This window comes from Eubalaena glacialis, chromosome 10, assembly GCF_028564815.1.
Source record: "Eubalaena glacialis isolate mEubGla1 chromosome 10, mEubGla1.1.hap2.+ XY, whole genome shotgun sequence".
NCBI lineage: Eukaryota > Metazoa > Chordata > Mammalia > Artiodactyla > Balaenidae > Eubalaena > Eubalaena glacialis.
The window spans coordinates 67,564,979-67,592,978 of record NC_083725.1 but is presented as its reverse complement, the minus strand read 5'-3'; the positions used below and the strand labels follow the sequence as shown (position 1 = coordinate 67,592,978).

The window sequence follows — 28,000 nt, the reverse complement described above, 5'->3', positions numbered from 1 at the left end:
GGGCTACAAAGATAAGCAGAAGGACAGGGTCCTTGCCCTGGGGGAGCATAGTCTAGTGGGGGGACACACACACACATATGAGCAGATGACACAGTACGTGTGCTAAGTTCCACGATGAAGAACACACAGGGAGCATCTTACCCAGCCTGGGAGGTGCGGGAAAGGCTTCCTGGAGCTGATCCCTGAGCGGAGTCTTGAAGGATGAGTTAGCCAGGTGGAGAAGCAGGAGAAGGGCAATCTGAGCAGGTGGGAGAGCGTGGGTAAAGCATGGAGGTGAGAAGCAGCATGGTGCGCTGAGCAGACATAAGCTTCTGCAGGCCGAGAGAGGAACCCACGGGTGGTTTAAAGCAGGGCGTGACATGGTCAGAGCTGCGTGTTCTAAAGATCCCTCTGGCAGCTTAAACCAGTACCAGTGGCAGTAATTTGTGTATCTCAGCATCTGAAGCTCCCTTGGCCCCAGGTAAGATGTCTGGGTTGAAATAGCTATATACAATACCAAATTAACAAGCGACTGAGGGCCACTTATATGAGGACAAGGGACAGAGAGTTAAGCTCAGTTCCACTGTTTGAAATAAAATGCACAAGATGGCGGTCTCTGATCCAACACCTCCAGTGTCAGGTTTGGGCACCTGTTTTATCTTGGTATCTCTAGTACCAAGTATATTTCTTATGAATGAAAACAGTTGGATCATTCTGTATTCAATAACCCAGTCAGTTAATTTAGCACCCAAAGGAGAAAACCTATATATTTGGCTGAGACAATCGGTCAATTCATTCAGGATGTTGGAGCCAGTTGTGTGTGAAAACCTGACCCAACTCTTACTTCCCCTCATTTGTATCTGGTTCCCAAGATTTAAAGGGGATCCTAGGTTAGCCTGCAGTTTGCCCAAGCAGACAGGGCACCTCGAGGTGAGGATATAGCTTAGGAGTCCAACTCGTCTGAAACCTGACTCCCTTCAGGCTGGCCCCCTCCCTTGGGTGAAGGGGAGAAGCAGCCCAGGTGGAGCTGGCAGACACCCTCCTCTCTGAGCTTCCCTCTCCTGTCTGTCACCTGGTGCAAACACCTGCTCCACTACATCAGAAGGGCTCAGTGGGACTGCACAGAAAGAAAGGCTTCGTAAGCAATCGGTAGTTATAAATTCTTAGAATATTATTGCTAAGGTTTGTGGACTCAAGGTAATTCAGTAGCTGGGATTCTTTAAAAGTGTTCTTCTTGATCAGTGTTTGCCTCAATCAGCTTCATATATTGTCAGAGTAACTATCAGAAAGACAGAGAACACAGACCTTTCAAGTACTGTACAGGGAAGGCAGAGGGGCCTGCAATGAGCTCTATTTAGTGTCCACTATGGGTTCCCTATAGCCATCAAGTCACTTCATCCTCACTCCTCTCATATGAGGTGGGTATTAGTGTCCCCATTTTCAGAGGAGGGCAGTCTGTGTTTAGTGAAAGACACAGACTGGCATAGCTGCCACCGACTTCCATCCACGAACCTGGTAAAGGCCTAAGGGCACCGCCACCGTTAACCTGTATTCACATGCTAAGGAAGAAAATATGTAAGGATGGCAACTCTGTTATTAGAGCTATTCTAGGGTGGTCTAGGTGTCATGAGGGTCGATGCATCAGTGGCAGTGGGATGGAGAGCTTTGGATCACGTGCCGGGTTCTGCACGAGGGGAAGCCGAGGAGAGTTGGTTCCATTGGTTTGAAACAGCTGCCTCTCCTGTCTCGGCTCGTCTGTCCCCGCCCTGTTGGCCTCAGGTGGGGCTGCTGTAGGGTCTACCCTTAACTGTAGATGGTCCACGGTCTACATCCTGAAAGAAACTTTTTATATCTGAGGTCCTGAAAATGTAAACTGCTCTAAGCATTTTAGCAGGGAGAGGGCCTTGAAACCATGATGACACCTAGAGGGAGTCCACTTGACACTCCCTGAATCTATGGGAAGCAGGCTGTGCATTCTTAAACCCTAGTGGAAAAAAAAATGAGGGAAGAACTTCACTAAGAACACAAACTCTAAGGAAGGATTAAACTACGCTTATAACGAATGTAGCAGTGGGGACCTATTTTAAAACTAGAGGCTGGTTTTAACTTCGTTTGCTGTTTCAGGGAGGTGGTGATAGTAATAGGTGGAGATTTGCCTCCTGGGCTTGGGCAGCATCAGGGAGCACAGCGGAAGCGAGGCTGAGGCTCCGGGTGAGCCTGACCACTGGGTGGTTCCCACCTTCCTGCTTCTCCGCTGCCCATTCTTGCCCTTTGATTCTGAGTGCGTCTCACCTTCTCCTGGGTTATTCTCAGTGTCTTCATACATGTGTGTTTTCTGTGTGTCTTCTCTCTTTGCCTCTCTTTCTACCTCTCCTGTCTTTTCATCTCTCTCAATCCCTAGTTTTTGATCAAACAATTCTTAACTGATCAAAAGAGAGCTAAATAATATACTTTTATGTATGTTTTATTATTGGACAGTATTTTGCATTTTCTGCCTCATACAAAAGCAGGCAGGTGGGTGGAATCCTTTCTGTTCATCTGGAAAACAAATATATAGTGTTTTTTCCCACATACATGATCCTTGATTATTCCTACCATGGCTCCTACTCAAAGCCCAGATTTTGAGAACCCGCAACAGAATGAGTCCCAGCCTAGAGCGAGAGAGGACCTGTGGCTGGCGCCCGGCTTGAGGGTGAGGGTGAGAAGCACGATGGCAGGAGCATGCGCAGGTGGGGTACAGCTGGGGGTGTGAATGGAGACCCTGGTTAGTGACCCCCCCCCACCACCGACGGCACCAGGACGTCCACGGCACCCTGACCCTCCCAAGGACTGAGCTCACCTGGCATTGGGCTCCCACATCTCTGCTCCTGCAGCCCCTCTGCCTGGCATGACTGGCCGCCGCCCCCCGGCTCTGTTCACTTGGTCGCCACCTGCCCATCCACTGAGGTCCTCCCTGACCCACAGAATCTGCTAGAACAGACTCCTTCTTCATGTTTCACTGTGATTGGAGGTGGGGTCTCAGCCATCCTGGTTCTCTGCTCCAGGCACAATGCCTGGCACATGAGAGGTATTCAATCAACACGCACTGGCAAAAGGAAGCGGGATCCCAAAGTATAGAATCTTTTGTCTCCCATTCCAGCAGAAGGATATCAAAGTGGGCACCCTCGGCCCTGGCTCTGAGGTGCCCACCCTTCTGCTCTCCTGCCTGTAGGCCTGCCCCTGCATGCCCCGCATACCCACATGCCACCCACTCTCCAAGATTTCCCCCCGTGAAGACTACAGATTCCCCACTCCCGGCGGGAAGAATCCTGTCCTCCATCTGAGCTCTCAGCTCCCTGGCCTGTCGTTACCTTGTTTGGACTCTCTTACGGCGGCTTCCACACCCCCGTGTTAGGCGCACACCCGACTGTCACGCCATCACCCACACAGTGAGCGAGCCCCTGAGCGTGGAGCCTCCACAGTGACCAGATTAAATAAGTGAAGGCATCTCTGCCGTCTCTTGGGAGGAGAAAAGCCAGAACAGACAGTCCTGCGGGTTGACGGGAAGAGGGTGGAGGTCGGGGGCCGGCCTCCCGGTGTGGCGAGGTGGTGCTGGCCACTCACCCCCAGCAACATGGGATCAGATCGTTATACTACCTTGTTGGCCACTGGGTCTCCTGGTCCATCGTCGCCTTTCCCAACACTTAGCTCTGACTGCTTGCAATTAGTATCTGAGAGGCAAGTATCTAAAAGAGTCAAGCTGCGTTATGGAGAACCCCAGAGAAACTGCAGGGCACAGCTCAGCTCGTGGAGAGCAGCTCAGATGGCAAAAGTTGGTTCCTTCACCTACTCAGCTGGGCCTTACCAAGGAAATAAGATCAAGAAAGTGGTGTTCGTCTTTAGCATTTATTTATAATTGGAAAAACTGTTTGTTTGTTTTTCTGAGCAAGCACAGACCACAAGCACGTCACAATCAATTGGCTATACATGAATATTTTTGTCATTTTCTTACTAACAGCAGGAATGAAATAGCACCAAGAGAGGTGTGCGCTACACATACATAGACAATCTGTGGTACGCAACAAAACCCAGGCCACAAAATCGTAATTAGACGCTTCCGGTCTGCCTTGAGAGAGGCAAAGGCATAATGGGAGCACCAGCGGATAACAAAAAGCTTTAAGGACCCAACGCACAGCTTTAGGGATCATCTTTGCAGGTGAGTGAAGCAGAAGGTGAGAAAGCTTCAGTCCTAGCTCTTTTGTCAGGGGAGTTCAGGGAACCACAGGGAAGTGTACAAAAATGGGGCGAACAGGCATTTGAAGCTTGGCCACCTTCAGAAAGGCAACACTAAAACACTGCTTGTGAAACTGAAATCAGTTCCAGTCAGCGCGTTTGGGATGCAGAACGAGACTGGCCGAGTTTTATTTGTAAACGGTAGAAATCAAAGGAGGTTTCTTGCCAGTGAAGTGACACATTCAAGAGTCAAAGCGAACTACCAACAGGGTTTTCTCAGTTGGAGGCACTAAAAAGATGGGGAGACTAAAGGCCTGAAAAGACATCCTATAGGTCATCTAAAGCGTCAGGTGGGGCAGGGAAGAAACTCAGTGCCTGGGGCCACAAGGTGGGTGGGAAACTCTACAATTTGGGCAACAAAAACTTGAATCAGACACAGGGGTGAAGTCCTACGTATCCTGGTTGTGCTGTGGTGCAGACATTTATACACACTACCCACCACGGCTGGCCCCGTGTCGGGCACACAGGCATCCAATAAGCGAATGTTGAGTGAATGGTCCCCTGTGCGTCGTAAAGTTTGATTTACTTGATCTGCAAAAAAATAGATAACTATTCTACGGAGAAATCCAAATCGCGGCTAACATCAACATGTCTGAGGAATGCCAGATCTCAAGAGAACGAACATACGTTGGCAGATTCTCTGGACAAAGTTAAGGTCATGCTGACCGAGCTCTCAGCATGAGATTATTGTTAAGATCAGCTAGCAAATACCTGAATCAGTACCAAGGTCTACTCTAGCCCTTTCCAGCTAGGCATCAAAATCTGTGATTCATAAACACTGAAACTCACTAACGTTTTCTACCTTCCTCGGTACTTCTTCCTCACAGTTCCTTCCCTGGGACAGAAAGGAAGATGGCAGAAAGGCCTGGCCAAGCGCTTCATTTCTGCAGGTTCTGTCCTCTTAGGAAATAGGGCCTGCATAGCACAGGCTCAATTAATTTGCAAGAGACTTCTCAATCAGCCCAAAGGTGACAAAATAAAATGGTGTAAATGGGGATTTTGCTGCCTGAACGGTCAGAAGATGAGAGAGCTTGTGGAGGCTCTATTTCCTCCAACTTGAAGGACCTAACGGGACTTTTGAGGTAGGGAACTGTGAGGACTTCACTCGTTACCACTTTTATTACAAAAGAAAAGTACGCCTGAGCAGAGGCTGGTGTCACACAACAGCCCAGCGATTTCAGAATGCCGGCGACAGGAAGCACCCTGGGGACATGAGAAACAAAGAGTACTGAGCAACCTACACGACGCCACGGGGTTTGCAAACGTAATTTTTCTGGTAGGTACGTGGGGTCTTTCCACAACTCCCTGACTAATGCCTACAACACAACTCTAGCACAACTAAGGTGGCACTGCTGCCACTGGCAGCTTTGGCCACACAGACACGAGACACACAATACAGGGAGAGCTGCTTTTATTCAGAAATGAGGTCAAAAATGCTTGCTAATCACATAGCAGGGAACTTTCCTCGTCTTAGGCTAAGTCATAGAAATTTCCCATAACCTGAAGTTCAGCATCTCCTGTCCTCTCCGAGGAACAGAGCAAGAAGAGTCCAGGCAGGAACACTAAACATTGTCACAGTAGCCACTACATCTGCTTCCTGCTGTGTGTTTCTCAGAAGCCAGAAAGCCACATTCTAAATACACTATCCTTACACCTTGAACCTTCTTCCTGGTTCCTCTGTAACCAGTCACTTTGCAAAATCCGCAGCACTGGATAGGCGGAGAGTTAACAGGAAAACAATCTTCTCATTTTTGTCATCTTCCTATGATGTCTGGAGTGTACCTACAACACCTAACCTTTTTGCCCTGGCCTAGTATTGGTCATCAGTGGCGCATCATTTACTTGGTATACAATTTAAAGCCCACTGATAGGAAACTAAATGCAGTCACGTGTTTCTAACAGAAGAGTCTATGAAAAAATTACTTAAACTTAACAGACACAACTCATTTTATGGACACGAAGGCCAGAACTTTTTTGTTTGCTTGTTAAATATTTCCACAAATTTTGTCAATTGCCGAAGCCCAGGTCAAGCTTCTAGAGCGCATGAATTTTGGAAAAGAACGCTTTTACCTAAAGTTCAAAATTGATCACTGGCACAGACCCTGGGGAGGAACAGGAGGAGGACGCCCTACATTCATGTCTAAGCACCGCCAGGACGGTTCCCCTGTGGTCCCCGGGCCTCCCTCGGCAGGTATATTCTCTCCCGCCAGGAGGCATCGCCCTGCACACAGGCTCTGGCTGGTCCAGGGGCCCGTGGTGCAGACCTGGTCTAGATCTGCACGGGAGGCAGGCCGCCCAGTCTCTGAAACAGGATCCGTCTGTTCAAAGAAACCAAAGAGCTCCTAGGACACTCAGGACCCAGGCAGATGGGAAGCCTCTAATCAATTTTGTGGCCTTTTTTGTTGGTTAGTGAAAAAGAAAAAGGAAAAAGGAGAGAAGAAGCAAGGGAAGTGCAGTGCATTACTCTTTAGCCTCAGCCAGCTTATTGTTCATCTCTGCGCTCTGCTCCTTGTCAGCAGGCGGGGCAGCGCTGGTGCCCTCCGCGCTCTTTTTCTTGGTGACCCGGCCCAACACCACCTGCTTGTCTTTGGCCTTCCTCAGGGGCTTATGGCTCGCGGAGGTCTTTTTTGGTTTGGAACTCTGGAGACTAGGTTTCTCCACCTGCACGGAGAGACAGACAGACAGACGGCGAACAGAAACACAGAAGGGGAGGGAGTAGGAGGGCGAATTTAGAGAGAAGACGTGATTAGTGAAAGGATAACAGTTAACAACACAGGACTCTGAGGAGCATGGCATGTAAAGCCTCTTCAGTGACGCCAGGCCATCCGGCATCTCCCCTCTGAAGCCCCCGCTCAGCCGTTCCGGCCGCCCTCTCGCTGGCCACACTGGCTCCCGCTGCCAGCCCTCGCCCCGGGCCACGCCAGGTGGGCTGTGTTTTTTGAGGCTCTCCCTGCTGCCCCTCCCCGCGGGAGGGCTGTACCTCACCATCCTGCTCAACTCAGGCAGGCACGTGAGTGGCTTTAGGCAAAGAAATGTGAGCAGAGGTGACGGGTCACCTCCAGACAGAAGATCAAGAGTCACAGCCTGTGCTTCCCAATGTGCCCCTTTCCTCTGCCACAGAGAGGCTGCTCCTCACCCTGAGTTCCAGACGGAGGAAGAGGTGCCGACGAAGAGAGCTGCAGCCCACCCACGGTGGACCCATACTGGTAAGAAATAAACCTTTGCTGATGGAAGACACTGAGATTCTGGGCGGTTTACTACCACAGCAGGAGCCGGCCTTTCCTGTTTCTGAGCTCCTGTGGACAAACGTCCTCACTGAGAGGCTTGGGCGGGCAGTCTCGCCCAGTGAGGCCTTCAGCACTGTCCAGCCATCCCCTCCTCCCCTCTGGCTGGCTTCCCAGACGGACTTCCCCAGAGCTGCCGTTCAAGCCCACTTCACTCTCCCCAAGCTACCTCCTGCTAGTTCTGCCCCCTCATTCCTGGAAGATGGTCTTTCCTTCTCTTTCTCAAGAACTCTGGGCCACTGGGTATGATCCCTCAATATGCCACCCTCCTCCCACCCACCTCTGGATTTACTTTCCCCAATCTTCCCTCCCTCCTCTACTTGAATCTTCTTTTGTCCAAAGTCAACCCCATGTCCTGGGTCCCACTTCATCTGTGGAAGGTGGGCAGAGAGGATGTTGGGCCTCACAGGCTGGGTCATCCACTCAATGAAGTCTAGGGGTTTTCAGTCACCCCTGACCTGTAAATAAGGTAACCGATCGTCCTGGTTTGCCCAGGACTGAGGGCTTTCATGGAATATGGAATTTTCAGTGCTTCATCTGGAGTAGTCCAGGCAAACTGGGTTGGGTAGTTGCCTTACCTGTAAACCAGTCCTGGGCCAAAGAGGAAACTCCACTTGACTGCAAGACTTTAGGGCAAAGCAGAGCAAAGACTCTTAGGTTTTCAGACTTTTACTGCTATTATAGAGAGGAGAGCTGATATTTGCACAATTCCGTATGGCTTGACATCATAGAATAAGCTATGGCATGTATGATTCCTGCCTCAGCAGCGGAGTCTCCAACATGATTCTCCCTCTCATGGATGCATATTGCGATGCAAATAAGGCAAAGCTCTGTTGTCATTGGAAAATCCCTGAATCCATTGTAACTTACTTAGAAATGAAAATCATTCACAAACTGTTTATTATAGTACCAAATTACTTGGAACACATCTTGAAGCTGATGTGACAGGTGTATTGTGACAGACTGAGGATTGTTGCTGGCTGGAGGGAAAGGATAACAAAAGGAAGGTGATTTTTAGGGATTTGGGAGGTAAAGAAGTGTCCAGTGATTGGAGCTGAGGATGAGGCAGGGGCTGGGTGGGAAAGAAGTCAGGCAAGGAAGCCTCCAAGGCTGGGTCAGCACTTCAGGGGCAAAAGCACAGTTATTTTAAGACAAGGGGATTTAGGGCTCATGTGAGATTTTCTGCCATTTTTGGGGGGGTTTCTCAAAATCAGAAGCTAGCTCTCTGGAAACCTACCAGTCTTTAAGCTGTTTTCATTTTAGGTAATGTTCCTTTAAAAATTCACTTTGAATTTAGCAAACGTCCCCGGTAAGAAGCCCCTCTGTCTCTGTGTGCTGTGAAGGAAAGGAGGGGCTTTAAAGAAGCCCTTGGGGGCAGGGCCAGAGTTGGCAGTACCCCCTTCCCCGCCCCCCAATCTCTGCTGCAGTTAACCCCTCCATGCCAGCCAGTGCTGATGGGTCCCCAGAAGTTCAGTCTCACCTTTGGCGGTTCCTTGAAGGGCTCACTGTAGAGGCTGCGTATTCTTCTGCGATCAATGAACTTATTGTCAGCTGGGGTTGGCTTATTGGCCTCCCCTTTGAACTGGGAGCTGTAGCTGGTCTCATGAGCCATCTTATCATCCGGGGGCTTGTACTGGGGCTTGGCTTTTATGGGTTTCACAGGCTTGATGTCAGTCCATGCTCTGAATTCATTCCTGCAAATCAAAGAAAGCCTAAGTGATACGATACATCCTATATCCAGAAGCAGTGCTCTCGCACAGGGCGGCAAGCACAGCAGGTTCTCAGTTAGTGCTTGTCGTGCTGACTGATGTGTGGCTGAAGCGTGAACTCACTCTCTCCTCCTGCGTAAGGGTAAGTGTTCCTTCCTGCCCGGTCAAGGCAGGTTGTGATAACAGCAGCAGTACTTCAGAGAAAGAGCGCGGGCTCCCAGCTCCCACTGTGTGACCATGGACAGGCAGTTCTCATCTTTAGGCCTCATTTTCACAATACCTAAAATGAGGCTGAAAAAACTCAACCCATTCAGTCATTTATGAGTTCAACACGTATGACCGAATGCTGCTGTGTGTGAAGTTAGAGAGCTGGAACTGTTAAATGAGACAATGTGTTGGACATTATGCCTGATACATTGTGGCCAAACGAAAAAGTGCCAGTTCTGATTGAGTTATTTGTAGTGAGGTGGATGGACCTAGAGACTGTCATACAGGGTGAAGTAAGTCAGAAAGAGAAAAACCAATACCGTACGCTAAAACATATATATGGAATCTAAAAAAAAAAAAAATGGTTCTGAAGAACCTAGGGGCAGGACAGGAATAAAGACACAGACGTAGAGAATGGACTTGAGGACACGGGGAGGGGGAAGGGTAAGCTGGAATGAAGTGAGAGAGTAGCATGGACATATATACACTACCAAATGTAAAATAGATAGCTAGTGGGAGGCAGCTGCATCGCACAGGGAGATCAGCTCGGTGCTTTGTGACCACCTAGAGGGGTGGGATAGGGAGGGTGGGAGGGAGACGCAAGAGGGAGGAGATATGGGGATATATGTATATGTATAGCTGATTCACTTTGTTATACAGCAGAAACTAACACACCACTATAAAGCAAATATACTCCGATAAAGATGTTAAAAAAAAAAAAAAGAACTCTACAAAAAAACACAACTAACCATCAAAAAAAAAAAAAAAAGCCAGTTCTGTTCCTTCCTTTGTCATGATGAAGATGCTTTGTAACCCTGAATCTTTAAAGTTAATACTTCTCTTCAATAGCAGAGGGCTTGCTTCTTGTGCTACCTGAACTTTAACAATCTCAATCACTTTAGATGAAAATCCTTATGAAATGTCTAAATGCCTGCAGATCATAAATAAGCAAAATGTACTGAACACAACCGGATGTCACCATGGGGACTTGTGTTGGGATACATGATGTGTCAGAGAGTCTTGGTGGGTTTGGTGTGAATGGCTATTGGTCCTTACCCTAAATGATCCCTATTTGGTGTTTTTTGAGTCAGTGTGTCAGTTTGCTTGTTCATAGCAATCTCTCTCCTGGTTTCTAATCAGCCATATCTGATCTGTTACAGGACTGGAGAGTAGATGGTGACAGTGTTCAAAACAGGGTAAAATAAATGTTGCTGCTGATGTAGGCCACAGGGTCCATCCTGTTTGTTGAGTGCAAGACATTCAATACATAAGCTTTGTGGCTCTGAGGTCTTTATCAGGTCTTCCCTCATTTGGGGCCATGAGAAGCTGTGTTGTGGGAAAGGAAGAGCCAGTGTACGAATATCTGTGGAGTTAGGCTCTCCAGCACCCTCTCTCATCCTCATGGTAACTCCCTCCTTCAGGGCTCAGACATGAGTACCACAAACAACAGGCCATAGGGGACGGTAGAGAGAGCTCAGGCTGCCAAGGAGACACACGAATTCTAGCCCTAGCTCTGCCTCTAGGTAGATGCTAAGCAGGCCTCTCCCCTCTCTGAGCCTTAGTTTCCTCATCTGTCAAAAAAAGAATTGACCAGACAATGTCCTTATAATGTCCTTCAGGCTCTGAGGGTCTCTGAGTTGATAAAGCTGGTTTGGTAACACTAAGCCATATCCTGGTCATTTGAGCTCCAGAGGGGCACTGGCTCATGTGTGAGCAGACTGACCACAGTTTCTTAAGAGATCCTCCCGAAGCTTTAGACTTGCCTTTCCAGTGCAGTTGGACCTCCTTCTAAATGCCCCACCAACTCAAACTCAGCATCCCTAGAACCAAATCCTCTTGTCTCCCCTGCCAAGTTGTCTTCTCTTCTTGGATTCCCTCACTGCTCCATTGCTCATTCATTCATTCATTTATTCATTCGTTTATAAAACATTTACTGAGTGCTTAAGGTCTGCCTGGCAGGATGAACTCAAGGTATGGGAGAGGGAGGGACTGGAGTTTACTCCAGGACAATAAGATAGGCTCCATGAAGGAGGAGGGAGTGGGGAGCACAGGGGAGGAGCTCCTCCACCAGCCCGGGAGTTGGGGGGTGGGTTCTGGAAGGAGTCACTGAGGTTGACAGGGAGCTGGCCGAACGTGGCGGGGCGGGTTTCCAGGCAGAATGGGGGGCATACAAAGAGGCTCACGAGAGGCCCGGCCCCCCAGGAGGACCTGCGGGCAGCTCGGGCGGCTGGGTTGAAGCTTGGTGGGGAAGGACAGGAGAGGCTGGGCAGGTCATGCAGGTCCTGCCAGCCACGCCAAGGGGATAGTCTGGAGTGTAACAAGGAGTTGCCATGGATGCATGGGGCCAGATTCTTCCTGGGGAAGAGAACTTCGGTAGCAGTGTGAATGCGGACAGAGGGGGAGGGGTGGAGTGGGAGGCCAGAGGGGATGTGCAGTGAGCCGGGAGGAAAGCGGAGGCCTGAACCAGGATCATGGCAGTGGGGACGGAACACGGCACTGAGTCGAGGGAAATGGGCGGGACTCGAACATGGCTGAGCTGAGGGAGGCCAGGCTTGGAGAGATATTTGGGTTTGTGGGTGGGGACACTACCCCCTGAGCCGGGGAACCTGGGAAGAGAGGGGGTTTGGGAGGAGGGTTGAGACCCTCCTGATTCTGTTAATGGCAGCCACCCACTCGGCTTCAAGGCTGCTTTTTGATCCTCTCCTCCCCTCCTCCCCCCCACCCCCCGGCTTCGCCTCTGTAGCCTCAACCAGTTACCATGACCCGACTTCTGAGCCATTTTGGCTCTACACACAGGCCCACTGCTGGCCTGGGTTGCCTCTGGGGCTCAGGCTCCATTACCTGCCTGAGGCGCCAGGACTCCCTTCCTTCCTCCCACCCTCGGGCCCTGATACTTGGTCTGCATCTCCCAGTAGCCAAAGCAGTAACAACCTGCCTTCCAAAATACGATGGTAGAAACCTGGATTCTCTGCTCCCACCCCTGCCTGCCTGCCTGCTTGCAGAATGAGGGCTGAGATAGGTATACACTGGCCCTAAGCACTGATTCTGGGTCATTTCTCCCAGGCCAGCTTCTGCAGCTTTCTCTCTCTCTCTGCAGTGGCCCCTCTGGGCTGGCAAGTGTCTCTCTGTGAGCATTATCCATGGGACGTGTCCTTGTGGGGACAGCTTGGTCACCCTGGTCTTGAACAACTTTGGTACATCATCTTCACGTGGGATGTGTTAATGAGTCCCATAATAATTTCACTGTACTTAAAACAGGCTGTTAGGTTTAAACCCAAATTCTATTACCTAGAACTTTCTTTGAACTCTCCACAAAACCTTCCCCAGCCACATGGAACAATTAATCATATGTCATAAAAAAATTATGTACCATTCATTAGTCACCTCTTATAAGCTGGAAGGTTGTTTTTGTTTTGTATATTCTCTATAATCCTTACAACAACTTTGAAAGGAAGCAGTATTATTTCCCTTTTATGAAAGAGGGTCACCAAAGCTCAGAGAGGTTAAGCGGCTTGCATAAGGCCACACAGCTGGCAAAGAGCAGAGCTGATTCTCAGCCCAGGTCAGTGGGGCTCCACAGCCCACATCCTTCCCACTGCACTCGGACAACGTGCTGGAGCTGCAGCGTGCTGGCGGCCCTCACCGGAGGTGCTTGTGCAGGCTCTGGCCTGCTGTCTGCAGTGCTGTGGAGGGTTTATATGACACAGACTGGACAGAGAATACCTGAGCTCCCCAGCCCTGAGATGCTCCTCCCAGAGCAGTATGGGCCACATTCTCAGGTCAGTCACGTCCAGTTCCTTTTGCCACGAGTTCATGGTCCCCTGTAACCATCAACTCCCCTTTCTGTGCAACCAGATTTCACCTTGATCATTCATTCATTCACTTGTTTGGCATTTGCCAAACTCCAGCCATGGCCATGGCATGTGGCCCACAGAGAGGAGGAAGCCAAGGTTGAGGTCTCTACAGTATACTGAGTCAGGGTCTGTCCATGTGTGACCCTAAGAAAAGGCAGAATGAAGCAAATGGGGCAGAGCTCAGAAGGATAGAGGGGAAAGGATGCTTTATTCTGAGGGGTGAAGTGGGAAAGGGGGCACTGAAGGATGCAGATAGAGAAGTGGGTGGGGGGAATCAGGCAGCAGTGAGGTATTTGGGGCAGGTTCACAGAGCAGCTAAACCGCTCAGGGAGCTGGAGAGTGGGGCTCTTGGAGGGATGGCAAGGTGACCGGGTGGGCAGGAGCTAGGAGCAGGCTGTACAGAGCCTGGAATGCCATGCCTGGATGCTAGTGGGAGGCCTGGGGAGCCGCTGAACACTTCTGAGCGAGGCAGCTCTATTCCTATTCCTCCACTGACGGTGTCCTCCTCCTCTCAGACTGTCCCAATTTTAGTTATTCTTCAAGGCCCAGCTCAGGGCCCTCCTCTTCCAGGAAGCCCCCCTGGATTACTCAGCCCAAAGTCTCCCAGTTCTTGGCTCCTGGACCCTCTACTGTACTGTCCAACTTTGTGGTTACCTAGCAGTTTCACATTCTTTAATTCTTTCATGAGTCCGTTTGTCTCTCTCGAGGGATAAGATATGTAACAGAAAATTCATGACAGGGGGCTTCCCTGGTGGCGCAGTGGTTGAGAATCTGCCTGCCAATGCAGGGGACACGGGTTCGAGCCCTGGTCTGGGAAGATCCCACATGCCACGGAGCAACTAGGCCCGTGAGCCACAACTACTGAGCCTGCGCGTCTGGAGCCTGTGCTCCTCAACAAGAGAGGCCGCGATAGTGACAGGCCCGCGCACCGCGATGAAGAGTGGCCCCCGCTCGCCTCAACTAGAGAAAGCCCTCGCACAGAAACGAAGACCCAACACAGCCAAAAATAAATAAATAAATAAATAAAAATTAAAAAAAAAAAAAAAAGGGAAGCATTTATTTACAGGGCCCATAAATATTCTTAAAAAAAAAAAAATTCATGACAGAACTCTCCTTCAAGTCCAATCTCATTTGCGTGGCTGCAGAGGGATATCCTTTAACTTACCCTGTGTCAGACTACAGGTTAGGGGCCTGGCTGGGCGAGGACCTCAGTCCCCACCTGCCCTCCAGGGCCCTTCCCTCCCCCTGGGCCATCATTCAGAGCCACACTCCATATCTTTCCTACATTCCTCTCAGGATTGAAGTGTTTGGCATTCAGTAGGCATTTACTAGAAACAGCTGTTACTTGATTTCCTTTCTGGTCAGCAACTGGCCCTCCTCCTGAGCCCTCCCTGCCTGCCCAGATGGTGCAGCGCTTGCTCCTTGGAGGCAAGAGAACATCTTATGCTTCTATCCGGCGCCCATCATGCTGAAATGATGATGGTCTCACGAACTTGTCTCCTGCCTTAGCCAGAGGCCCTTTTCACCAGGAACTGAGCTCTGTTTATCTGTGTTTCCCTGCTGCCCTGAATAGCATAGAGCAAAACATCCAAGAAACATTTGGAGAATCAAAGAAAATCAAGGGTCCTGTTCTACTACAGAGACTTGTGAAGGCTGCTCACACATGGAAAGCTGCTCACATGTCGAGCTTCTATTATTGCTTAAACCACCCCCCTAAAACCCATGAGCCGCAAGTCTTAAGTCCTTGTCGGGAAGAGTTTCCCTTATGAAAGTAAACATGCCAAGTCACCCAAGCTTCCACAGAATCCATCCTCCCTAGATTGACAGGAGGCACCTAGCGCCCCTGCTGAGTGAAGCCTTCTCAGGTGGGAAAGGGGCTGGCTGGGGGCAGCGGGAGCACGGAGAATCAGGACAGGGAAGGAGAGGAAAACTTAACAAAAACTTGCCCAGCACCTACTTGTTAAAAGGTTGAGCCCTTTAAGAATCTAACCCTAACCATCATCGGATGAATGGATAAAGAAGATGTGGCACATATATACAATGGAATATTACTCAGCCATAAAAAGAAATGAAATGGAGGTATTTGTAATGAGGTGGATGGAGTTAGAGTCTGTCATACAGAGTGAAGTAAGTCAGAAAGAGAAAAACAAATACAGTATGCTAACACATATATATGGAATCTAAGGAAAAAAAAAAGGTCATGAAGAACCTAGTAGCAAGACGGGAATAAAGACACAGACCTACTAGAGAATGGACTTGAGGATATGGGGAGGGGGAGGGGTGAGATGTGACAGGGTGAGAGAGTGGCATGGACATATATACACTACCAAATGTAAAACAGATAGCTAGTGGGAAGCAGCCGCATAGCACAGGGAGATCAGCTCGGTGCTTTGTGACCACCTAGAGGGGTGGGATAGGGAGGGTGGGAGGGAGGGAGACGCAAGAGGGAAGAGATATGGGAACATATGTATATGTATAACTGATTCACTTTGTTATAAAGCAGAAACTAACACACCATCGTAAAGCAATTATACTTCAATAAAGATGTTAAAAAAAAAAAAAAAGAATCTAACCCTACTTTAGCCTTTGAACACCCTGTGTGGTCATTGTTATTCACCCCATGCTGTGTGTGAGGAACTGAGCACGGAGAGGTGAAGGGACACCAAGCCAAGCCAGTACAAGCCAGTACGTGGTGAGGCAGTTACTGGACCGAAGTCTGCCTGACTCAAAGGCCTTGTTCTGTCCGCTTCTCCACACTTGGGGGTGGGTGTGTAACCCACCTCAAGCTCATAGCGACTCTGGATCCTGGCAGCAAACACAAAAAAGCACTGCTCTTCAGCCTGTCTGGTACACACCACAGTGAGGCTCTGGGCAAACTGGGAGGATCCACATCTGCAGGCTGCTGCGCTGGCCTCCCAGAGATGTTCCTCATGCCAAGGCTTCTCCTGTATCGGGATGTAAGGAAGTCATGGGGATAGAATGATCCAACCACATTGCCAAGGCCCCACTGTCCCCTAGATGGACCCCATCACTTGAGGCTTAGGGCATCACTGATGTCCTAATAATCCCTGCAGGGGCAGAGAATGGGTTTGGGACTATGATGTCCCTCTGTGGGTGAGTCAGCTGCACAGAGAAGTGGCTCCACTGCTATGTTCAGGTCTGGGCATAAGGACTCCTTACAGGACTCCGCTGTTGGCCCCTGTGTGCTGGGGAAACCTATGGAGGGGAGCCTGGGCCGGCCCCTGGGCCCCAGCCAGGGATGGCGGAGCCAGGCCCGGTGTGAGCCGTCTCGGTGTGTGGGGACTTGGTGGACAAGATGTTCCTGGGCTGCTCTCTCGGGACCTTCAAATCACAGCATAGTCACGCTTAGAGCAGCTGCTGAAGTAGAGCTTTTGGATTGTGCTGACCAGGCAGAGTTTTTAAAGGGGTCAACAAATGCTCTACCTTCACCTCCTCCTGTCCAGCCCCTGTGCCCACCTCACCTGGGCCCTCAGCACCTCCTCTCCCTGGACCACGGCATCAGGATCCTGGTCCCCATCTCCTCACTTGGACCCACCCAAGACATGCTGCAGGACAAATCTGCTCGGCTGTGAGCACACTCTCCCCTATGGGAACACCTTAGCAGTTCCCAGTGTCCTAAAGGACCAAGTCCCAGCTAAGGTCCCTTCTAGTTGCCACGTGTCACGATTCCTTAGGATGATAGGCAGAGCCCTGTGACTTGGCCCCAAGTGACCATTCCAGCCTCATTTCTCTATCTTCATCGGTCGTCCACATCATCACTGAGTGAGTGTTTTCTGCGTGCCAGGCTCTTTGACTGCGTTGTCTTATGCTGTCCTCACAACGACACTGTGCCACGGGTACCGTCACCGACTCTGCCCAGGAGGACTCCACACTGCCCTTCCCCAGACACAGGCTGCACTTTCCTGCTGTGCTGTTCCCCTTCCTGGCACGCTATTCCCTCCACGCCTCCAGTTGCTGAAGCATTACATGACCTTCCGTGCCAGGATCCAGTGCTCTCCCCTCCAGGGAGTCCCCAGGCCCACTGCTGAATCAGGCCTTCCTCCTCTGACCTTCATCTCTTGGTAGCACTCACTGTCCTCCAGCTTGTCCTAGGCCACCCGTGTAGATACCTTCCTTCCCTCCCAGGCTGTGCCCTTGTTGAAGGTCAGGACTGGCTTTCTGCATCTGTGTACTCCTCACTGTGCCCTGGACAGGGATTCAGAATGCAGCCTCCGCCTCACCCCTGTGAACAGCTAAACAGGAAGTCCCTGGGCTGCCCCAGCCAGGGAGGGGGCATAAAGTTGCTACACGAGCATCTCATGGCATATATACCACTTCTCACAGTATGTCCACAAATTCCTTGACATTCTTCCCTTAGGTGGAGTTTAATTCCCTGCCCCTTGAATGTGATTGGACTCAGTGACTTGCTTCCAACAAACAGAATACGGTGGAAGTGATGGTATGTAGCTCCTGAGACTGCACCACAAAGCCCTTGTAGCCTCCTCCTTGCTCTCCCTCTCTTGGATCACTCAGCCTGGGGACAGCATGCTGCCACGTCACGAAGACACTCAAACAGCCCCTATGGAGAGGTCCATGTGGCAAGGAACCGAGCCTCCTGCTAAAAGCCATATGAGTGAGCCATCCTGGAAGTGGACCCTCAGCCCCAGGCAAGCGTTCAGGGAACCTCACGAGAGACCCTGAGCTAGAACTCCCCAGCTAAGCTGTTCCTGGATTTCTGACCCTCAGAAGCTGTCTGAGATCATTAACGTTTGTTGGCTTAAACTGCTAAATTTTGGAGTAATCTGTTACATAGCAATAAATTCTAATACAGACCCCAATCAGAAATTATTCTTCCCATCGAAAGGAGTTTTAAAAACCCAGGGTTCAGGTCAGCAAGGCAGAGAGCACTGGTGTGAGCAGAGCCCAGGAGGTTCAAGTTCCCAGCAGAGCTGTGGCATCAAGTGAATAGAGACGGTCATCCTCGGGTTGTAAGGACCTGAGCGGGAACATTTTGCAGCCTTCACTAGAGGTAGCAAAGCCTCCTATGCAGCAAAGCTGGTTAAGAAATACGTGTCTGGGGGCCTGGTCACAAGCAGAAACAAAGAAACTCAGGCCCTCACAGGAGAAAATGATGCCTCAGTGCACACAGCACATGCCAGGGCTCAGGGAAGCACAGGCCGAGGGCAGGGAGGTGGGAACAAGCATAGAACCTGGGCCAGAAGAGAGACGGCGGTTCCCTGGCAAGAACACAGGCTCTGGAATAAAATAAACCTGGGTGCCATCTTGGCTCTAACCCTCCAGTCAGTCCCTCACTTGCTCTGAACTTCAGTGAGCTCATTTGGAAAGGATTTGCTCAAGGCCTGTTTCACAGGATTGATGCGGGGTTAAATGAGAACGTATTAGTTGCAGAAGACCTGAACATCAGAATTACCAAGTCTATGGTGGATAACTGTATCATAATGTATTTGGTTTTCATTACAGAGTCACGTGCTCAAGAAGAATGACTGAACATCTTCTTCATTGCAGTCACGAAGCTGGAAATGCAGTGTGAAAGCCAGATGCTGCTCCAGCCTCACTGACCTTGCAGTTAGTGGGAAGGTCTAAACAATTACACAGACATCAAATATCTGTCCAGCTATTGTTTTTTCTGACCACTGCAGTCAACAGTTTGGTGCTCAATGTGGACAAAATTTGGATAGAAGCTTCCAGTGGCAGGTTCATTTCTGAATGCATTTCACGTTAGACTTGAACAAAGTAGTGTTCAATGAATGCCTGATTAATTGAATCTCCAACACTGAGGGCCCATTATAAGCAGATGTTCACTCCGTAAGGCCTTGTCCCACTTAAGCACATTTTCTTGCAGTGACTCAAGGGGAGATATTGAAAGAGCAGTTACAGAGGGAGAGACTGAAGACAGGCGAGAGCTGGGTGATTGATGAAGCCAGGTCCCAGAAGAGGAAGGGGGGAGGCATCAGGAGAATGCAGAGAGGGTTTGGCCTTGGAGAGACGGTGTTGTAAAAGAAGAGAATAGAGGCTGGTCCTTCATTTCTCATTTGGAAAAGCCTGAGATTTACAAGAAACAATGAAACAGAAGTATAGAAGGACAATTTTACTGCTGTGAAGAATATCTACATGTGTTAATTAGTACAAATCACCTCCTGACAGAAGTGGAGTCTTAGAATAATAGATTATTGCCAACTACAATCATATATAAATTCTACTTCTCTGCCCATAAGCCCCAGATATATTTATTATGTGTCTAAGTCCTTGGGAAAGATACTTGTTTCCCAATTCTCTTGACAACGAAATTTTCAACAACATTCCTCAACTGCTTTATGAAGGAAGAAAACCACACTTTTAAATCTTAATGGTTTAAAATCTTCCGTAGATTTTCATCAGTAATTTATGTTGCCATGGAAACATTGTCTTTGTTCAAAAATCATGTCCACACTTGTTATATTAAAGTGTTCTAAAAGAAGGGAAGCAGGCTCCTTCTTGAACTCAGGTGGAAGCAGTCAGTGAATGCTGTCAGTTGCCAAGTTATTGTCAGGAGTTGGTTAAAGGAAGTAGGATTTGTAGATTAAAAAGAAAAGAACATCCCTGAGCCTGGTGGGGTGCAGGGGGCTTAGAGAGGCTTCTCTCTCCTTCTAGGGGGAGTGGATGATTGCTTCTTCCCGCCAGAGATGACTGGGTCAAGAGAGGAGCTTTATGATCTATGCATGTGTATGTACTACATGCATCTTTCAGCTTCTTCTATGTGAAAGGGAATCTTATAGAGAATGCCAACATTCTAATCATTTAGAATTGCTCTTCTTATCCATTAAAACCCAATAAACACATGCACACCATGTGTGAGTTTTTTTTGAAATGAGGAAAGCACACACTGGGCAAAAAACTTGTCAGTATATAAAGTTTGAAGCTTATCTAATGTGAACAGAGAATGAGAGGAAAAGAATCCTCCTTTCCCTTCCATGGAAAGATCTAGCATGGGCATCAGTTGGCAATGACAAGTGTCGGGACGTGGGTTCCCCTCATTAGGTAAATGGCTCTTTCTGCAGGTAACTGCTGTCTCAGTCTGTCACGGGCTGCATGGGGCTCACAGGCCCCCGTGCACCTGGGAAACAGTGCCTCACACAGAGAAAGCCATGTGCACGATATATATGAGTATGATATATATGAATTATGAGTACAGATAGTTAAAAATGAAAACTGCTCAAAGTAGGAGTCAGTTTGATTCTACACAAATTAGTTTAGGTTGCAGTATCTAGCAGGCACTATGCTAGGAACTGTTGGGAAGAAAAAGGGTCCAAAATAAGAAACCTACAGTTGGCAGAGGTGGAGGATAAGAGTGGGGGAACGTGGTAGTTAAAGTAAGTGCACATACAAATACACCTCACGTAGAAACGAGTAAGAGCTAGATGAGAGGTTATAAGAAAATTACAGTTCCACGTCCTTGCTTGCCAACCCCCACTTTCGCATTATTGTCTGCGTTTATTATTCGCAGGAATGCAGGGGTTGTTGCGCTACAAGGCCATAGTTATCTGGTTGAGGCTGCTCTCTTCTGGATGGTTGGGTCCCCAAGGACCTGTGTCCATTACTTGCAGAAAGATGGTTCCTAAGACAGGAAATGGGAACCTTGAGAGTTGCCCTGAAAGGGGGGAAAGAGTGCTGCCTCCTTCTGGGTAAACCTAGAATTCTGGGAGGACACTTCTATGAGATGATCTATAAAAAGTGCCAAGGACATTGTATGATACATCCAGTGAAGTGCTCAATAAATCCAGGTTTCCTCATTCTTTGCTCTGGGTATAGGAGGTACTTGATAAATATTTTTTTAACAAATAAAGCTGGTGCTGAAGATAATATCATTTTATGACTTCTTGAGACCTATGCTAATTTACTCTTTAAAGTGTAGCTCCATTACAAGGAAATACTAGGAACAACTTCACGTCATTAAACTTGACAATATAGATGAAATGGACAAATTCTTAGAAAGATGCAAATCGCAAAAGCTGACTCAAAAAAGAAATAGAAAATCTGAATAAATGTATATCAAGTAAAGAAACTGAATTAGTCATTTAAAATCTTTCCACAAAGAAAATCCAGCCCCTGGTGATCTTTCTATCAAGCATTAGAATTAAAATTCACATTGTTGAATTCTATCAAACATTAAGGAAAAAATAAACACCCAGCCTAACAATCTCTTTTCAAAACAGAGGACGAGAGAACACTTCCTAACTCATTTTAAGATGGGTAATATCACGTATTACCCTGATACCAAGCCAGTCAAACACATTTTCAGAAAACTACAGGCCAATATTACTCATGAATATAGATATTAAAACCCTTAACAAAAGATTAGCAAATCAAATCCAGCAACATATAAGAAGGTTTAACAAGTGATGTTTATCCTAGGAATGCAAGCTTGGTTTAAGATACCAAAGAAAAAAAAAATTAATGTAATATGCCATTTTCATAGAATAAAGAACAGAAACCACATGATCATCTTAACAGATACAGAAAAAATGTTGGACAAAATCTAACACCTTTTCATGATTAAAAAAATCTCAGTAAACTAGGAATAGAAGGGAACTTCCTCAACCTAATAGAGGACATCTACAAAAACCCTAAAACTACCATCATACTCTATGGTGAAAGACTTAATGCTTTCCCCTTAAGATCAGGAATAAGGCAAGGATGTCCACTGTTATCACTTTTCTTCAACATTGTAGTGGAGGCCATAGCCAGTATAATAAAGCAAGATAAAGAAATTAAAGGCATACAGATTAGAAAAGAAGAGTAAAACTGTCATTATTTGTATATAACATGATCTTGCATTTAGAAAATCGTCAGAAATCTACAGAAAGTTCTAGAACAAATGAGTGAGTTTAGCAAGGTTACTGGATACACAATGAATATACAAAAATTAATTATATTTCTATAGACTAGTCTCAGACAACAAGAAAATAAAAAATTTAAAAATCCATTCACAACAGCATCAGAAAGAATAAAATGCTGTGGAATAAGTTTAACAAAAGAAGTGCAATGCCTGAACACTGAAAACTACATAATATTGCTGAGAGAAATTGAAGACCTAAACAAATGAAGTCATATACAATGTTCATAAATTGGAGGATTTAATATTGCTAAGATGGCAAATCTAGAAATTGATCTATAAATTTCAAAGCAAATATTATCAAGATCCCAGCAGGACTTTTTGTAGAAAATGACAAGCTGATTTTAAAATTTATATAGAAATACAGGAGATCTAGAATTGATAAAAATTTTTTGAGAAAGAGAAACAAAGTCTGAGTATTTATATTTCCTTATTTCAAAACTTATTATGAAGCTATAGTAATCAAGTATGTTACTGGCATAAAAATAGACACATAGATCTATGAACAAAATAGAGAGTTCAAATTGATCTTTGTATACAGTAGTGTGTTGAAGCTGGCCTATCCTGGCTTACAGAGCTGACTGTCAAATTTTCAGGAATTTGGTGAGCTGATTGTTAAACTATTGGTAGCTTGAAATGAGCCATGTAAGAGTATTCATACCAGGAAATTGGCCAACACTACAAATTAAGCCCCTTCTTTTTCCCAGAGAGTTAGTTGTTAAACATTTACCATCATACCATTGCTCACATATATGGTCAATTTATTTTTGACAAAGGCGCTAAGGTAATTCAGTGGAGGAAAGGATAGTCTTTTCAACAAATGGTGCTGGGAAAACTGGATATCCATATGGAAAGAAAATTAATCTCAACCATTACCTTACACCACACACAAAAATTAATCAGAAATGAACTATAGACCTAAACTAAATGTAAACCTGAAAATGATACAACTTCATAAAGAAGACATGGAAGAAAATCTTTGTGACCTTGGAGTAGGCCAAGATTTCTCAGATATGACACAAAAGGCAAAAACAATAAAATTTAAAAAATGATAAATTCAATTCATTAAAAATAACATTTTTAGTCTTCAAAAGATGCCATTAAGGCAAGGAAAAAAAAATCATAGTCTAAAAGAAAATATTTGCAAAACATATATCTGGGGGCTTCCCTGGTGGCACAGTGGTTGAGAATCTGCCTGCCAATGCAGGGGACACGGGTTCGAGCCCTGGTCTGGGAAGATCCCACAGGCCGTGGAGCAACTGGGCCCGTGAGCCACAATTACTGAGCCTGCACGTCTGGAGCCTGTGCTCCGCAACAAGAGAGGCCGCGATAGTGAGAGGCCCGCGCACCGCGATGAAGAGTGGACCCTGCTTGCCACAACTAGAGAAAGCCCTCGCACAGAAACAAAGACCCAACACAGCCATAAATAAATAAATTAATTAGTAAAAGAAACAAAAAAAACATATATCTGATTAAAAATTTGTATCCAGAATATATAAAGATCTCTTAAAACTCAATAATAAAAGACAACCCAATTTTAAAATGGGAAAACTACTGATAGACACTTTACTAAAGAAGATATACAAATGGCAAATAAGTACATGAAAAGATGGTCAACACCACATTTTGAAGGGAAATACAAATTAAAACCACAGTGAAATACCACCACACTCACTAAAATGGCTAAAATAAAGATCACTGACTACACTAAATGTTGACAAGAACGTGGAGCAACTGGATCTCTCATACATTGCTGATGGGAATGTAAGATGGTACAGCTACTTTGGAAAAAAAATTGTTTTTAAATTAACTGTACACTTACAACATGCCTCAGCAATTCTATTCCTAAGTATCAAGGAGAAATGAAAATATACATCTACAAACAATTGATACACAAATGTTAATAACAGTATTATTCATGGTAGCCAAAAAGCTAGAAACAACCCAAATATTCATCAACCAATAAATGAATAAAGAAAATGGTAAATCCACACAACGGAATAATACTCAGCAATAATAAGGAATGAACTAACATGGGTGAATCTCAAAAGTACCATGCTAAATGAAATAGCCAGACAGAAGATATGACATATATGATTTTGTTTATGTGAAATTGATAGAAAAGGCAAATTATAGAAACAGAAAGATCAGTGGTTGCCTAGGCCTGGGAGTGGGAGGGAGGATTGATTGTAAATGAGCGGGACAGATGACAATATTCTAATACCATCTTTCAGGGATGGTTGCCCCGATGCATAAATTTACTAAATCTCGTCAAACTGTACTTAAAAGGGGTTAATTTTATGTTATGTAAACTATACCTCAATAAAGCTGTTAAAATATCCAGCTGTCTTGTCTTCTTTCCTGACATCCCTCCCCTTGCAGGGAGCTGATCCCTGCCTCCTTTAGTGCCCTGGGACTTCCCTGTACCAGCTTCTTTGTCTGGTTGCTCACACTGCATTCTTGGTTGTTTCCAAGCCCATCTGGGAGGCCTGGGAGGACAGCCAGGGCTTCCAAGCCCTCTCTGTGTCCAGGTGCCTGGTTTGGAGGCTGGAACGTTTGATCATTCGCCCAGTCAGTGTTGCTGAACACGTAGATAAACACCCTTGTCTTCACTTTTTTAATTGTAAAAGTAATATGTAGCAGTTACAATTAGTTGTCTACTATTCTTTTTCCTATTAATTGGTATGAATCTCTATAAGTATTAGAGATAAAAATAAGACATAATATTTCTTTGCCACTGTGTTTCCCAGCTTGTCTTTTGCCTACCTCTCTATGGCTCTATCTATGTCTATGCAAATCCCAGTTTACATAACAGTGACCTACCATGGCTCCCTGTTTGGACTACAGCCCTGCTGCTCGGGGCCTCAGGGTGTTTGGACAAGTGCACGATGAGAGACCCCAGTGTTCCACAGCAGTCTCCTGAGCGTCACTGGAAAGCTGTGTACATAAGGCCTGAGGAGGGACAAGAGTCAGCGTGACTTCCTCACTTGTGGCTACATCCATATATAAGCTTTAAATTTGCACATGGCCTATTCTAGCAATCTTTTCCTTTATCCTTTTACTCTTGAGGTTAAAAACCTTTAAAAACCCTTCTCTATGCCATAATCATATAAATATTTACCTATAGTTTCTTCTTTATGTATTTATTTTTTACCTTTAAATCTTAAGCCATTGGGAATATATTACTATTTTCATGTAGACTGCCAAAACAGAGAAAGAATCAGAGTACCCACTATTGTCAAGGATGTGGGGAAAGTGTAGCCTGGCCCAGTGCAGCAGGGCACTACAGTAACTGCAGGGCCCAGCAGAGGGTCTGGAACATCATAAGTATCTGTTGAATTTGTGAATTAGTGAATGAGGCCTTTAAAATTGCTATCCTTTGATCTAGCAATTCCATTTCTAGGAACTTGCCATAAAGAAACAACTGGACAAGAAAGTATTTTTTTCAAGTAGCACAAACTCTGGATTATCATATGTGAAGGCTGCAAATCACTCCTCTGTTTGGAAATACGAATGCATTCCAAGTCTGACAGTGCTGGAGCACAGCTAAATCTCAGAAATTATTAAATAATATTTAGCCTAACAATATTAAATAGGTGATCTCCATGATGCCATTTTTCGTGCATTTAATGTCAGTGTGTTTCTTGTTGCTAATGATTCATTGGAAGCGGTACCCCTTAAATTCTGCCTTTGACTGCCTACACTCCATCTTGTCTGAGGTCAGGGGAACTCTGGGATGCATCAGGGAAAGAGCAGCCTGGCAGGAAAGGGGTGGGCAGTAGGGTGAGTGAATTAAGGACTTCATTTACCCAGGCAGACTAAACTTTATGGCTTCAATATCATTCTTTCTTTTTACATGGTAAATTTACTTGCAGGAGGTCTTTCAGCAGCCTGCTAGGTCTGAGGAAGCAAGAGACATCCTCAGAGGCATCAGAGTCTGAGAAAACGTGAGCCTGTTTTCAGGCCACACAATCTGGAGGGGCTTCCTCAAAACTGGGGTCGAGAATTGCTTCATGAAGCTGCAGCGTAGAACTCAAGTCTTGTTTGTCGCTTGCCTGGGTCAGGGACCAGCGTGACAGTGATTTGGTGTGGCAGGCGCCTTCAGAGGCTGGTTGCTAAGGGGCCAGAGAAGGGCTAGGGCTGCATTACATCCTTCTTCCTCTCTGTTCCAGGGGCAGGAGGAATTTACACGTTCGCTCTTCAACCATCAGTGCAGCCCTTAAGGCTGGAGGTTCCCTGAGTCTCAGATTGGGGCAACAATTTACTTGGGGTGTGTCAGTCAGGACCAGATTTGAGCCCAGGTCTGTTCAGCTCCACATTTCAACTCCATAAGCTGCCCCGTGAAACCCGAAACACTCCCATTACTCTGTGTGTTGCGCAGGCCTGTCCTTACTTGGAATTTTTTTCTTCCCCCTTTTGACTGGGGAAACCGCTGTGTCAAGATGCAACTCAAATACAGGCCCCAAAAGAGGTCAGGAAAAGGTCTGCATTCCTGAGATGGGCACGTGTTGGGCTGGGACTAGATATTGCCTGACCCCTGGCCACATCCCGGTCAGCAAACGTGATTGAACCCAGCACCTCGCACACAGCAGGCCCCCAAACAATATGTCAAGTCCTGTTTCATGCCTCTGAGCCTCTGCTAGCTCTCTGTTCAATAGGCATGCATGAAGCATCCCTGAGTAAGGTGAAGTATGAACTTGCCTTTCAGGAACTTTCTGCCCCATGGGGCAGAAGCCCCACCAACACAAGAAAGCAAAGGTGAATGGCAGGGCCTGAGGAGGGCAAGTGCTCTGGAGCTGAAGGTCCCACAGAGGAATCTGAGGGGGTTCAGAAGGTGAGTAGGGGTTTTCAGAGAAGGGGAGGCACTGACATTTCTGGAAGAAGCATTGAAATTCCTGCAATCCTTTCCCCCTCTGAGCTTTCCAGGGCTGTTGATAGGAAGGAGATCCCGTCCATAAACTCATGAACATTGTCTATGCACAGAGCCGTCTTAGCAGCACCCTCCCCCAGCAGCCTGGAATGGTAGGTTCTAGCTGGTAAGGTCACGAGCTTTCAGCTGGGCAAGCAAAGCCCTTCAGAACACCTAGTCTTTGGGGGAAGCAATTAATATTTCATAGGCAGCCTCCTTCAGATCAGTGCCCTGCCTTCTCTATCTGACAGACTGAGCAGGTCATCAGGCTGGCGACAGAGGGGGAGAGAAGAGAAGGGATGTGTCGGGCCCACAGTGAGCCATGTGCTTCACAAAAACACGCTCTCACCTAAATCCCCAGGCAGGCAGAGGACTCCCACCCCAGCCCCACAGCACATCCTCTCTGCTGCCTTCGTCTCTCGACAAGCCTGTATCCTCCTCTAACTGGAGGTTCTTGAGGGAAGGAGCTGTATCCCCAGAGCTGAGCCCAGGGCCAGGCACAGAGCAGACACTCAGAAAAGGCTTGTTGGGTGAACACAACTGCATGAGAATCACAGAGCAGCAGAGCCAGACAGGCACCTGGAGACTCTCACCTTATTTTACAGCAGAGGATTACATGAGGGGCAGTGGAGGCAAAGAAGGGGGAGAGGTGAGGTGGGAACACGTACTGGACTTGGACTTGACTCTGGAGGCAGCAGGAGTCACTAGAGACTTGGGAGCGGGGGAGTGATGTGATGATGTGGCCTGGGAGGTACTTTGGTGGGGTGACTCAGGCCACCTGGGAACAATGAGGGGTTGGGGATATGGAGGGACTGAAGCTGCAGATTCAGGTACATTTTAGTTAATGATGACAGCATTACAAACTTAGTGTCAACTCTGCTAACAAATTATTG

General features: G+C 47.2%; 1 protein-coding gene across 2 annotated transcripts in view; it reads right to left on the bottom strand.

The window, feature by feature from the left end:
- Positions 1-28,000, bottom strand: part of MAP6 (microtubule associated protein 6) — an 87,668-nt gene that overhangs the window by 19,337 nt on the left and 40,331 nt on the right. The window contains exons 2-4 of one of the 2 annotated variants that reach the window (XM_061202859.1): positions 16,086-16,250; positions 9,016-9,229; positions 6,716-6,912 (exon numbers count right to left, since the gene is read on the bottom strand). In XM_061202859.1, coding sequence (XP_061058842.1) covers positions 6,716-6,912; positions 9,016-9,229; positions 16,086-16,250 — 576 coding nt within the window. The remainder of the gene's footprint in view (positions 1-6,715; positions 6,913-9,015; positions 9,230-16,085; positions 16,251-28,000) is intronic. The other variant, XM_061202858.1, reaches the window with a different exon arrangement.